Source organism: Chironomus tepperi, unplaced genomic scaffold, assembly GCF_022539635.2.
Source record: "Chironomus tepperi strain 1889 unplaced genomic scaffold, CSIRO-AGI_Ctep_v1 contig_472, whole genome shotgun sequence".
Classification (NCBI taxonomy): Eukaryota; Metazoa; Arthropoda; class Insecta; order Diptera; family Chironomidae; genus Chironomus; species Chironomus tepperi.
In genome coordinates this window covers 1353613-1368280 of record NW_027226594.1, presented here as the reverse complement: position 1 = coordinate 1368280, position 14668 = coordinate 1353613, and the positions used below count along the sequence as shown (strand labels likewise).

Here is a 14668-nt window from a genome sequence, read left to right as displayed (position 1 = left end):
GCTTCTGAAGAAAAAGATCCGTTTTACCATATAAAAGTCCGAGTGGGACTCGAACCTACACTTTCTTAATTACATGTCAAGCTTTTATCTACTGAACTAACGAGAGTTGTCAGATAGTGTTGCATAGTGCAAACTTAATCCGTACCCGATCGACACATATTGAAATGTCGTCACCACGGCGACGAAATGGCAGTTTACTTAGAACCAAGTGGCAGTCCCTTGGTCAAAACAACCCTTGGTCAATTTGCGCCGATCGTGGTCGAAATGGTTAAAAATTTACTTCACTCTAGAGCAACGGTATGTAACCTTTTATTTTCCGCGGCATACTTTGGTGGCAAGCCTGGACCGAAACCGCACACGGCATACGAATCATAGCATTTTTTAGAATTTTCGGCGGCGCACAGGTTGTCCGCTTTTGTAGTCGAATTTCATGGATTTCATCGAATCTGGCCTGAATTCAGACTCACGCTGGCCTAAAGTCTACCACCTCGAAACAGAGTTGTTAAACGGCCTGATTTTATTGGATGGCCAAAAATGCTGGCCATTTATTTTTAAAAACGTTGGCCAATAAAAAACGGCGAGCGATAAAAAAACAATGTCCGGTAAAATCAATGAACAACTGGCCGATTCTCTCGGTCGCCGCCATCGACCATCACAACTCTGCCTCGAAATCCTCATTTTCTTAAATTATTGAATTCTCATTAAAAAATTATTAAAAAATATTTTTTTTCTCTTCCGTCATTTTTGCAAAATTTTCCGAAAATTCTTTTAAACAATTTTCTTGAAATTTCTTTTTAATGAAAATTCGTCAACACAATTTAAGGGGCGTGAAGAAAAGGAATTCATCATCATTGCAAGAATATTTTTAAAATTTCAACTCATGAAGTCAATGAATCATAAAAACATTTTCTTACAAATTACATCTTAATATATATTTCTTGATTGATTTGTATGTTCAGGTACTGAATCAACCACAAAAAGCTAAATCAATCAAACAATTCAAATTCTAATCTACATCTAATGCGGATCTATTGAATATAAACCAGACCAAAAAGCTCATTCATCTACTGCTCTTAATTATCCGCACCAATTACAAGATAGACACACTCAGCAATTACATCGTAATTCTAAAAATAATTCATTCTTTGCCTTGACTCATGAACATCCGAGATTTTCCTTAAAAATCGTAAAAAGTCATAAAATATTCATTAGCAAGCACGCCTTGATTTTTACAGTTTCAGTTTTTTTATTAGCTACGAAAGCTATGATACATGTAAATGCTGGAGCCACTGATTGCCTTGAAATTATACACATGAGTGACAGAATAATTCAATATACAATTAAGAATTGTCAATTGTTATTCTAAAAAATTTGCACTAAGCTGCTACAGCACGTGGTGTTATTGATGTTAAATATTAATAAGCTTAAAATGCAATAATAAAGATTTTCGAGGCATAACAAAGTAAGTCAAAATATTTGGAGTATCTGAGCGATTTTGTTGTGATATTTGAAGGTAATGAAGCCATTGAGAAGGGTCCAATGTCGGTAAATGGAAACGTCTCATGACAATAAATTCCTGAATTGTCAATTTTTGTGAAACGTGAAATTAAATATTGAGAGACATTGAAGGAAGAGGGATTGAGGCTGTAATGAATTACTGAAATTTGGCTGTTTAGACAGCTGCAGCAGAGCTGTCTCGAAGACGACTCCATATAAAATTCGAGTCAACCTCAAGCTCTGGTTTAGACCTTAAATCGATAGCTGTATGCTGCTTACATACTTCGCTGGTTGTACAGATTAATTGCTATCCATAACCTCCCTTACAATAGATTCAGATGGAACAAAAGAGTCTGATGGAAAGGCTTTTCTAATAATCTAGGCTCAAAGTCGGAGTATGGTTCCAGTAAGTAAGTATAACCTTCCTTCGACGTCTCCTAAAGCTGACTCTATCTCTGGATTCTGTTTACCAATTACCAACACCAAATTCCATGCTATCTCTATCGACAGCTTCTCTCCATGAGTTCTTGGGTCAATAGATTCCACGTTGTATTCATTACAAGGCTAATGACAATTTATCTAGTAAGAATTTGCTGTACTTTCCTCTCAAACAAAGAACTACAGTTTATAGGAGAATCCAAAGTACTTATTTGACAATATTACTTCCTCTAGTCTGCAAAAGTAGTCTTAAAGTTGCGATTTCAGAAGGTACCTACTTGGTTTCTTCTTGGCTACTTGACTTTTACTTACTATGCTGGTCGTACAGGTCATCTGAGATCCTTTTGAGATCCATGGCCTCTGTCAGTTAGCTTCTAAAACTGTCTCTATCGCTGGCTACTTTTTGGCAATTACCAATACCTCTTTCTATACATATGATTGCGAAAAAGCATAGACGTTGACGAGATTCGAACCCATGATCACTATGTCAGTATACAATAATTAAATCCCAAAGAACGAAGCCACAACGTCATGGAGTGGATAAAATTACGTCCAAAAATCATACAAATATCACATTTAGCTTTCATCAAGCAATTTATTTGGCATTAATTCAGAAAAAGTTGAAAAAAAGTCTCTTACTAGGTCAGATTCTTAAAAATATTGAATGACTAATTAATATCTTTAATATCTATAAATGTCATTCTGTAAATAAATCGAGTCAAATCAACAACAATTCCCAATTTATACGCAGTCGAAATAATTTACGCATTAAAAATTCAGCACAAAAACAACCAGAAATGCCTGAACTTATAAAAAATAAAGAACTCGTGGTGAGCAATAATTGGCGCGAAAAAGGCAGTGCTTCCATAATTAATGTTTAAACATCAATAATGATGCAAATGCCTGCATATTCAAGAATTCATATGGAATTTCCTATTAAAAAATAAATAAATTGGGTTGCGGTGTTCGTTAAATTCCAAAGAAATATTTCACCAGCTTATGACTTAATGGAATGCATCAAAACTGGGTACAGATTATGGCCAATTGTAAAAGAAATGATATAATGCGTAGATATTAAGCAAAACACTGCGTAAATATTATTTTTTTACTTATTCTTTTCCAATTTCATTTTCATTTCTTTATGTATAATTTTTGCAGCTGATTTTGTAGGTTGTGGACTGTAAAACGGGTCAGTTTGTCCCTAATTAAGTATATAAAAGCTTTGGAAAAAGAAAATAAATTGAAAAATTTGTAAAATATTTGAAAAATTTTAAAAGTTTAATTTTGAAAATTAAAAAAAAAAACTATTTTAATTTTTTTAAATATTTCAATTCTAAATTTTGAAAAATTCAATCATGAGTTGAGTTTTATTTTTTCAAAAAATATAAATTAAATTTGAAAACGCATTTAAAAATTAAAAATTTAATTTAAATTCAAATTTATGATTTTAATTAATAAATTTGAAACTTTTAAAATAAACCAAAACTTAATTTTGAATTTTGGCAAAGGTTTTCAAAAATTAAAATTTAATTTCATTAATTTTTTAATTTGAATTTAAAATAAATTTTTTTAAAGTAGAAATTTTTAAAAATAGAAGTTTTTAAATTTTTTAAATTTTTTTGATATTTAGTTTTAAATTTTAAAATCGAATTTTAGAACACTTTAAAAGCTTAAAAAAATTCAAAAATAAGTTTTAATTTATTCTAAAAATCTTCAAAATTCTACAAAACGAAAAGTTCAAGTTTAAAATATCAAATACTTTTTCAATTCCAAATTTTCCAAAAACTTTTACAACTAATTTTAATTTTGTTGTTTTTTTTCTTTCTTCCATCTCTCTTTATTTCTTTCAAATTATAGACTTTGCGTGATTTTTGACAATAAAAAGAAAAGAAAACGAAGCGAAGCGTTTGATGTCGGCAAGAATGTAAATTTTCTTTAGTGTCTGTAAAATTTAAATGGCTCAAAAGAAAGAAAAATGTTAAATTTGTCTTTGTATTGATAAAATCTTTATTCACTTCAATTCCACGATTTTATACTTCAAATAAAGTTTAAAACTTAATTGTAGTTATTCATTGTTTTTATTATTTCATTCATTTAAAAAAATGCTGCTTCTTCATAAGAAACATATAAGAACTATAAACCACAATAATATTTTGTATTTACTTACAATTATATAATTTATTATTTTTTCATCATATTTAATACAAAAAAAACTTATTTTTGGGGGTTTGCGCTTTAATTGATACTTTTATGCAAAACTGTTGTCTGACTCCCGATATCATAAAATTATGTCTTGTCTTACTACTTATTCATTGTCTATTAAGTTAAGTATTCATGTATAATTTACGAGAAAATAAAGCTTCGTAATCATTACGGATAGGTAATATTGCATTAAAAGGGAAATAAATAAGTAATAAATAAATACGTCTAGCATTCAATATTGCAGCAAAGGTCATAAATCATAGTGCTTTTTTTCTTTTTAATGAACTATAATTAATTCTTTCTTGTGAAATTGAGTCTTAAATTTTATGAATTTTACTGGGAAAAATTCAGATAAATAGTTTAAAGAGGTGATTTTAATATGTAAATCCCTAAAAGGCAGAGATACTGCTTTTAGGTATCGTAGCGGTCTTTCTGTAATATGAAAGCGTACTTATTTCCTGTTAGGAGAAGGTTCGAAATTTTGGGGCACTTTTAGTCAATACTTCTCAATCTAAGTGATCAAAAATTCAAACTTAGGATCGACGTTACTTTTACCTGAAGTAGCAAAGTGATGGTTTGCGAACCGTTAACTACAGTACCCGGATTCACTTAAATACGAATTCCAGAATTAACTTGACCTGATGTCTGATTTTGGATCGATTAACCTTCTTGTGATATTCGGGTTAAACATGGGATTGTAGATAAAGTATATTATTTTTAACCTAAGTTCTAGGTCACGCAATAGAATTCTGGTATTTGATTTCTCATGTGTGGACTCAAGTGTTCTTCAATTTAGTAATGTTTTAATCAAGAATGCAGAATCAATCAGTTTTTTTATCAATTTTGATAATTTTGAATATTTTCTGCTCATTTTGATCAGTTCAACATCCTAGGTTTGATTTTTAAATGTCTTTAAATGCGAAAAGTGAGACTCAGATTGGATTCGAACTCACAACCCAGTTGACTTTATGTCTATAACCTTGATCTGTAATAGCATTTCTAATCCACTCATGAGTTGAAGAATTTGACGATAAACTACATAAAGCATCACAGTTTGACTTACAAACTCATTAATTCTGTTTTTAAAGTTTGATACTTAAATTGACGACATATCAAATTTCAAATATTGCAGAAATTGATTGTAAATATAACAAATTTCGCATGAATATAGCAACTTATTCAGAATATTTTTTGACAGAGGTAAGGTTTAGGATTTTGTTTCAAATCATCCTTGAAAATTGTATCCAAAAAGAGGAGAGGGAGGGAGAGGTGTCTGACTCCAAAACCTTTGAATGTATAAAATTACGTGATATCAGGGTACGTTGTGGGTTTAAATAATTCCAATCCAGGCAAGCTTGAAATTTATATTGATAAAATTAGGATTCATGAATGGACCTTTCTATGCGAAAGATAAGACCTCTTCGAAAATGTTTAAAATTACGCGTCTGATTTGTATCATCATAAAAACAATCACAAGTTCATTAAAACAGATCTAAAATTAAGTAAATATAAATCCGATCTTCAAGTTCATAAATTTTCAATGACTCAATTTCCTACATCTATCAAATGACATGAAGAAAAATATATAAATAAAGTCTTTTTTTGATTCCATCTCATCACTACCTAAGTATCAAATATTCTTAAAGCATAAATAAATTTATAATATTTAGGATTGTATGAATAGAAGTCTAGAATTGTCACATGCAGATAGTCTGAAATACATATTATATTTTTTATAATACGAGAATATTAGAGGAAAGGGAATTACATATTGGATTGCGTATTTTGTAAGCCAGAACACAAATGTAGCATAATTACAGATAAAATTTGAAGCCTCTCTTCCGACCGATCGTCAAGGGCAACGTTACTTGTTGATAAGGATTTTTGTGCACTGTCGACATCTTTATTAGCAGATGCTTGTAATTTAAGTTTATTGTTGTGCTGGTAACTTGTTTCACAATCAAGAGCAACGCGTAGTGTTGAAAGCTGTGGAGTTTTTTTGGAAATAAATAATAAAAATAAATTGAATAAATTAATGAATTTCAGTGGAATGAAGCATGTGGAAATGAGTGTCAGGGTTGGAGAGAGTAGACAGGTGGCTGTGTGATGTGGTAGGTTAGGTTCGTATACGAGCCTCTCTACCGTGGAATGAGGAACAAACCCCTTTTGGACCCAATTACCCCTTTTGGACCAAAATCTTCAATTTGCTTGGGTTTATGACAGAATCATACTAGACTGACTCAGAATATCTGGATCAAAATATAAAGGAGTTCTCTTTACGCCCCGGATATTACAGGTTGCCTCTCCAATCCTCATCCCAGACCCATCCATCTAATTCTGAACTACGGTACAAATGTGCCTTACGAGATATTATTTACTGGCTCAAATCTAAACCAGAGTTTCTGGATCAAGATACAAAGGAGCACCCCTGTCTGCACAGTTTGCCTCTCGAATCCTCATCTCAGACCCATCCATCCAATTCCAGCCTCCCGTACAAATGTGGATTACTAGATATGATAAATCAGAGCATCTGGACCTCAAGACAATTTAGCGCTCTTGACAGCATAGGTTGCCCCTCCAACCCTAATCCTACACCCACCCATCCAACTCCGAATTACGGTACAATTGTGGATTTACGAGATATCATCAACTGGATTAAGTCTAAACAAGAATTCCTGGAACAAGATACAAAGGAGCGCACCTGACGCCCCGACCCTCTAGGTTTCCCCTCCACCCCTCATCCCACATCCACCCATCAACCTCATCAACCCTGCTTCAATCAACAAATCACAAAAAACTTACTAATTGATTAATCTTATTCAGCCTATCGTCAACATCATAATCAGCATATAAAAATTCAGCCGACGACTTTGCAACATCCATGAGATTATCCAAACTTCCCCATGACATTAATGGCTCAACTAAAAATCTAATTTCCTCACAGCTCATTTCCTTTCGGTCGATCGGTGCTTGTTCCAAACGCTTAACAACTTCACTAAATGGATTCATATTTTGGGTAATTGACTGCTTCCTGGATGGGGTGTGTTGAGGTGTTGGCGGTAAACTTTTACTATTTTGTGTCAATGATGAGACAATGGTCGGTATATTTAGGTTATTTGCAGAATTAACTCTCTTTATTCCCTGTGCTAATAAATCACTGAATGATTGACGATGTCCTGCTAATTTATATGAGTCGATAGCCTCATCAGCTACTTCAAAATATTCATCATCGCAATCAGCTGCCGTAACTTTAAATTCTGGTTGATGACCTTGCGATAAGTCATCAAAATCTCTTGACTCAACGATTCCACTACAAACGGTCGACGATTGACACTTGACGATGCACTTTTTATGACACGACATTGAACATTCGCGACATTGTACAGCATCTTTAAGCCATATCTTTTTACCACAAAAATCACATTGTGTTGATCTGTTGAATTGTGTACGTATAAAGTCATGCTTCTTATTTGTTAATAGCTCATTCTTATCACTGTCTAATTTATCCTGTGAACCTTGATTCACTAATTTCGTTGTATTTTTAATCTGTTCCTCATTTGGTCTCTCTTGTTTTGGACTTAGACCTTCTTTTGGTGTCTCTGGATTCCATATGAAGCTCATGCATGCATCACCGAAGCATATCATTGGTGTAAATCCTGACTGTGCTGATAATTGATGATTTGAGACTTCAGGAACTTCTGGTGGATTAAACATGTATTTTTCTATGTAAAGATTTGAATCACTACATTCAGCCAGGACGTTATCAAGTGGTATATTAAGGTACGCCAAAAGCATATTGTCATTTTTCAATGAACGTCCAAATATATTGACATTTAGGTATGAATACGGTGTACTTTGACTTAAATAAAATATTGTTGAATCATTCATCTTAATGAAATTCGATATAGAGCAGTCAATGGTCGAATGTTGTTGTAATTGATTTGTTGTATGATGATGTGTTGGTGTCTTCTTTGGCGTTTCCTCGACAACTTTTGTCTCATTATTATGTTTTATTAAATTTTTTGCTTTATCAATAACTTTACGTGGTGAATTTGATGGTGTGCTACTTATGCTTGATTCATTCGATGACGATGGCTCTTTAAGGGTTTGTCGGGGTGCTGGTGGTGGTCCATCATTACCGCCAATTTGTACAGTATCGGAATTTTTTGAAAAACTTATATTAACGACATTAAAGTCTTCATAAACATCTATATAGTCTTCAGTAATGGCATCATTCTTGATGACACCGTTAATAGTTCTTTCAACTCTCATTGTAAATGCTGACTTATTCAGACTCTTTAATACTTTTGCGACATGATTAATGTGCATAACGCGACGTCCTTCAATCGATAATAGAACATCACCGCGTTTTAATTTAGCAACTGCTGCTGGTGTATTTGGAATAATTGTCTCGATTAATATTTGTTCGGGTGTTTGCTTAAAAATGATACCAATCTGCTGATTCTTTGCTTTATGGATCTCTATGTCCAATATCATTGACAGATTATGCTCATCAAGTTGATTTGCCGTCACAAATGGATAACGTGATAGTGTTAATATACCATAAACTTGTGTTATATGGGCGGGATAATTTAATCGTGCTAACGTACGTATCGTGACTTCTAATGTTCCAGTTTGTTGTATTGGCATATCAATATCATCGTAAATCAGACGATTAAAGAATGGCTTAAAGCGTAATTTATAATTTGGCAATGTATGTTTACGTCGTATAGCTTTCTTTACAGCTGATGATATTAGACTTGTTAAGTTTGACTGCATTTGACGTCCTTGAATTTGTGACTCAATTGGTAAATCAATCAGCGGTTCGGTTAAGAAACTTAATGACCAATGTGTAAATGGTTTACGTGTAAATTGAAGGCGTGCCTTTCCAGTTAGCTGTTTTACTAAAAAATGGATGTGGATGCTGATAAGAATTGAATGGAAATAGAATTTGTGACTGAATTTACCTCGCATTGATAAGCTTCCTTTCTTTCCTAATACCATGTCTGCATCGATTTTCAACTGGAAGTCACCTTTGTAGTGTAGATCCATGAGAATATCCAAACTCTCAATATGACCTTCCGTTTCATGAAGTTCAACATTTGATAATTCTAGGCTTCTTATTTCAGGAAATTGACTCCCCAAATCTAGTTCGCTTATCTGGAATAGATTTTTTAGAGATTTATTACAACTGATTATGTTGAGTCATGTTGATTTGCATGACTGAGAATATGATGCATCATGTTATGATTAGTAGTAATTGTCTCAAGCAACGATGACTCTCATGTTTTATTACAGATAAGGGACAAAAATTCCCACAAATTACGTAATGCTAGAAATCGCTTATTAAGCTTCTCTTCCCTACCGTGATGCTTTTGAGCAAAACTGGATGGTTCGGTCAATAATCGCAGAACTGCATATTTTGCATTTTAGATGCAAAGGCCTGCAGATTTAGGTTGTACCTTACACATACATGTACATACATGTAGTTTACCCAAAGCTGCAGGACTCTATTTTTTTTATTCAAACCTGCATTTTATGTCTACAGACATACTGTAGGTGGAAGTCAGCGATAGAACCAGCTTCAAGCGACATCTGTGGTAGGTCATGGATCACAATTGATCTGTACGACCAGCTAAATAAGTAAGTAAACCTAAATGCACCTCTGTACTCTTCTAAACAATACGTAATTTTCGAACGTTCCTTAATGAGAATGTGTTTATGAACTTGTTTTTGTTTACTATGCGGCATTTTCGATGCCAAAATTGACATTGAACTCTACATTGTATTTTAAATGTTTGACGTAAATAGAAAGAAAATTAAAATTTGCGCATCAAATTAAGCGTTGAGATGTAGCTTTAAATTGTGTTTAATTAATCAACTTAGGGGGTAATGGGGTCATTTACTTATTACCGACTTATTGTGTAACTCAAAAAAAGACAATGAAAATAATCTTCTAAATGAGTTTGGCTATGAGTATACTTAATCAATATAATTGAGCATGCTCAATATTGTGAGAATACTCAAAAGCATGTCCCAAGACTGTTCGGATTTAATTTACATCATTCAATCTTCAGACTCTCATTCAAAATTCCATTCTTTCCAATGTTTATTCAACCACCCCGACTATAGTCTATCACAGTGGTGGACAACCTGTTTGCCGCGATACACTGATGTACTACAAAATATCTCACATATGTCTCGAAAATCTTTCTAGCACTTAAATTACCCATTGCTCATTTAAACCACACAAAAAGGTTGCCCCTGAATCTACAAAAAAGCATTTGATTCCTTTGTTGTTTTCTTTTTATTCTCTCATTTCAGTTTTCAATTGGCAAAAAAAACTCATTCACTTAATTGCTCCATGTGGAAATAATTGCCACAAAAATAATTTATAATCTGTTTTTCTTTTGCTTATTTTCTGGAAAGAGTAATGCAATTGAAAGTTAAACACTGTAATTAAGTTAGTGGTGGAGTTAGGGGGTTTGGTGTGTGATGTAAGGAATTTGTGTGCATATGAAGTTAAAATGGGTCGGTTTCTATAGTTACTTTTGTATTTTACCCGGAAGGAAACCGGCGTCTGAGAAAGCAAATACAAAATTCATTCCCAGTCTGGAATCATTGGTGCTTTTTTGTTGCATCATTCTCAGTCTCGTTTTATGTCGAATTTTACTCTATTCGTCTATTCTACACCGTGCAACTTCCGGAATAGTCCATTTATATTAATTGGAACTAAAGAGTCGATATGGTGAGACAACTGGCCATTTTCCTCTTGAACCATGGTCCACTTAACCGTTGCTCAAAAGGATTATCAGAAGTTTTGAAGCAGAGATCAAAATTATTCGAACTCCGAGTGGCACAATGCGATGAACCACAGATATCACCGTAAAAATGGAGCAAAATCAACTATATTGATGCTGTTAGGTCAATTGTGTATCTTACTGTAAATACAGCTATGAAACAGTGACCTAATGAACAATTTCTGCTGCTCGGGCATAAAACACAAACATTTAGGGGTTGGGCATTTATCTCGAAAATAAATCAAAGATTTTTTTTGCCTTTTGAATGGCTTAATGTCTGTTTGTTCCTTGAATACATCTCTGAAATTGCTCTAACTCAGTGCTTTTCTAGCTTTTTCGAGTGTGTCACAGTAGACCACCTATCTATTGTAAATTAGATGTGCTAACATACAATGAAACATACAGTGAACCATTGTTCAAGAACCGCTACTTTAGTTCCACCCTCTATGCTACATCACTTGAGAACACTTGTTTTTTCTATCAGCTTATGTGGTTATTGTAGATATCTACTCTACTTTGTAATCGGCTTGATGTCTTGACCTTTTTATTTTCTATTTTATTTCAGATCGAGTTTCTTTTCATGGGTGAAGAGAGTTTTAGAAAATCAGAAGAGAATTTTTTGTGGGGTCGAGCATAAGTGACGTCCATCATTTTGTGAAAAGGATGAGGAACTTTATGATAACTTCATGTGATTGCTTAGTATGAGACAGAACTCGAAGTCGACTCGGATTTTGTATGGAAAAATCGACTCTGGCTCGACTAGAATTCTAGGTCTGGTTTGAGAATTTCTTGACATAATCAGAGGTGACATACACGACTTCAAGAAGGGATTATTGGTCAATATGTCCTCACCTCAATTTCATAACAATATAAGCAGTGGTGGACAACCTTTTATTTCTCGTGGCACACCTTGGTATTAAGCCTTGACCGAAACCGCACACGGCCTATGGTTCATAACATTTCCAAAATTTTTGAACGATACACAGGTGTGCCATGACACACAGGTTGCTCACCACTGAGATTTCAGTCAAGAACCCAAATTCTTCTGGATCCACAAACCATAAAAAAATACCCCAAAATTTCAAGTTCTCATTAACATCACTTCCATCCGACGACTCAAGCAAATCTCAAACATTTCCAGTCTATTAACTTTCCATATTGTATTTCTGAATTTAAATAACTTGTGACGTCAAGAGCCAGTCGTGACGAGTTTCATGGTCAAGAATCAATAACACTTAGCATTAATTTCCATATGTGAGATTGTGTTAAAGTTTTATGACTTTTTTTTGTTATTAATCCCGAGCGACGCAAATGAAGAAGGGTCTGGCACGGAGGTTTTAAGGATCTTGAAACAGCCTGGTCAGGAGACAGCCTGGTCAGGAAACAGGCTGGTCAGTAGAGAGCCTGGACAGGAAACAGCCTGGTCAGGAGACAGCCTGGTCAGGAGAAAGTCTGGTCAGGAGACAGCCTGGTTAGGAGACAGTCTGATCAGGAGACAGCCTGGTCATGAGACAGCCTGGTCAAGAGACAGCCTGGTCAAGAGACAGCCTGGTTAGGAGACAGCCTGGTCCCTAGTCAGCCTGGTCCGGAGCCTTTAAAGTTCCATGTCAAAGCCTTCTTCATTTGCATCGCTCAGAATTAATTAAATTTACCGAAAGTTTTGAGAAGAATTTTCCAATCGTTGTTTTCGTCAGCAGCTCATCCAGCTCCAACGAGAGTTTACGTATGAACCATTTTCTAACTTGATTTGAATAACGGAGCTCAAAAAATAGAAATTGTAGCACTAAATTGACACTTTTAATTTGTGATGTTTTATCGTCGAGATTTGCTGCATTAAGTAGGCCATCCATTAAAGTCTACGAAAATAAAACACATAAAATTTGCATGTTTACAACTAGTCAAGGTACTTCTTACTTCCGGCATGTGAAATTTTGAGCTCTTTTTACTATCAGTCTGTGCATCGGTCTCATTTGTTTCATCATTACTGAGTTTAAAGAATCTCATAAATATGTAATACTGTAAAAAGAAAGAGAAGAGAACAAAGGATTGATGTCGAATGTCTACAACCACAACACAGAGATTCAAAGTTCAAGATTCTATACCTGTACAATAAGTGTAATTGTTGCACCAATTACAATTGAGATGAGACAAAATAGGAATAGATTTGAAATGTCGAGATTCATTTTTAAATTTGTGTACTTTTTCCTTTGCTCCGACGCCACTAAATTCGTGTCACATTATCAGCACTGATTGATAAACTTTTTTTTTTTGTATTTTTTTGACGAAAAAATTTCAAAACAACAAAAAAATAATTTTTTTTTATTTTTTTTGGACTTACACACAATGATTCATAATTTATCAGCACGTCTTTATGCTACACATTCACACACACGACTTGACTGCATCATGAATGAAAATTTATTGTATTTTATTGATGAATTTCTAATAAATTTTTAATTTAAAAAACTTTTACACGGAATAAAAAATAAACTTAAAAAATATATATGAAAATCGATATGAAGTTGTACGGAGTTTGCGCGACAATGACTTTTGCAACCACGTTTACAAATGATATTTTAGTTCTTGCTCTCTCTTCTTTATACATTGCTTTTTACTTTATTCATTTCTTTTCTTGTTGATTTCATTTGAATGTATTGATTAATACATGTGTATAACATATAAAGATAAATGCTGAGTAATGATGATGACGATCAGTCAGAGAGAGAGTTTCTCTATAACAATAGGCAAAAAAAGAGAAATTTTGAGAGAACAAAAACAAAAGAAGAATTGATGATGAACATATGGGACGGTTGATGATGGTCTGTTGTTGGAAGAATTTTTAAGGTCTGTTGCCAAAAAATTGGTTTTTTCAAGTTTGTTGTTAAATGACTTTAGTTTTTTGAATGCTTTATAAAAGGATCTCTTTTGAAATGTTTGGGGGGTTTAATACAGAGCTAGGGTGGTCAGAGGATTTTCGCAAAAAAATCGGGACACTTCTAAGTTTGGCACTATTGGGGTGCATTTTGACTATTTTGAGTCTTAATAATCAAAGATCTAGTTATATTAGATTAGAAACTTACAAAAAAGTGCAGAAAAATTTGTATGGAGTTTTCGACTTGTTGTAAAATCGGGACATTTTGAGGATTTGTCGGGACACAGCAGCAAGGTAGAAAAGTACAACAGCGTCTCGGCAAAAATACAGCAGACGGCTGCCCTATACAGAGCCCAGAATAAAAATCAAATGAAACTCACCAGTTGTCAATTGTAAGTTTTCTAAAAGTTAATTAAAGAATTGAAAATCTTAATCTAGAACAAATAAATCCTGTAAAGTAAAAACATTTTCAAATAATAATCAATTAAAACAAATTTAAATGAATTTAGTAAGTTTTCGTTTATTTATTATTTTCATCATTTTTAAAAAACGGGCTCGAAAGCAATGACATGATAATATTTTTCTCTCATTTTGTTTCATTGTTTTTTTTTTGTTTCAAATATTCTCTATAAATAAGAAATTGTCAAAAAAAATTTTCATTAATTTTCAATTTTCATTTCTAAATAAATTTTTCTTTTTAATAATGATAATAAATATAATATTTAATATAACTATAATAAATTGTTGTCTTTAAGTTCCGCCGATGGAAATAAAAGATTTATTTTTGTTTTTCATTTTGAGAATTAGCAGCAGGAAGAAACTGAGATGACTTTTTTTTGACTTTTTTGTGTATTTTTTT

The 14668-nt window shown here is 33.2% G+C and overlaps 1 protein-coding gene and 1 long non-coding RNA gene across 3 annotated transcripts; one reads left to right on the top strand and one right to left on the bottom strand.

The window, feature by feature from the left end:
• Nucleotides 1–3918: 3918 nt before the first annotated feature.
• Nucleotides 3919–13497, bottom strand: Pdzd8 (PDZ domain containing 8). Of its 2 annotated transcripts, XM_070651949.1 has the most exons (6): nucleotides 13040–13497; nucleotides 12852–12953; nucleotides 12590–12793; nucleotides 9105–9297; nucleotides 6940–9041; nucleotides 3919–6123 (listed from the first exon to the last, which is right to left on the bottom strand). In XM_070651949.1, exons 1-6 carry the CDS (start codon nucleotides 13118–13120, stop codon nucleotides 5902–5904), a joined length of 2904 nt encoding a protein of 967 aa, XP_070508050.1. In that variant the 5' UTR covers nucleotides 13121–13497; the 3' UTR covers nucleotides 3919–5901. The 2 variants fall into 2 exon arrangements, with proteins under 2 accessions (XP_070508050.1, XP_070508051.1); XM_070651950.1 differs by lacking the exons at nucleotides 12590–12793; nucleotides 12852–12953; nucleotides 13040–13497 and adding an exon at nucleotides 9667–9797.
• On the top strand, nucleotides 10484–13452 carry LOC139099480 (uncharacterized). The gene is made up of 2 exons (XR_011545314.1): nucleotides 10484–10634; nucleotides 11503–13452. It is a non-coding gene; the product is annotated as an uncharacterized lncRNA (long non-coding RNA).
• Nucleotides 13498–14668: the final 1171 nt, after the last annotated feature.

What these genes read in the sequence shown, in the direction of transcription:
- Pdzd8 (XM_070651949.1), bottom strand. Translation starts at nt 13,120, where the DNA reads ATGAATCTCGACATTTCAAATCTATTCCTATTTTGTCTCATCTCAATT. An exon ending in CAAAATTTCACATGCCGGAA is followed by an intron (nt 12,794 to 12,851) that starts GTAAGAAGTACC and finishes TTATTTTCGTAG; the next exon opens with ACTTTAATGGATGGCCTACT. An exon ending in AATTCTTCTCAAAACTTTCG is followed by an intron (nt 9,298 to 12,589) that starts GTAAATTTAATT and finishes AATCTATTCCAG; the next exon opens with ATAAGCGAACTAGATTTGGG.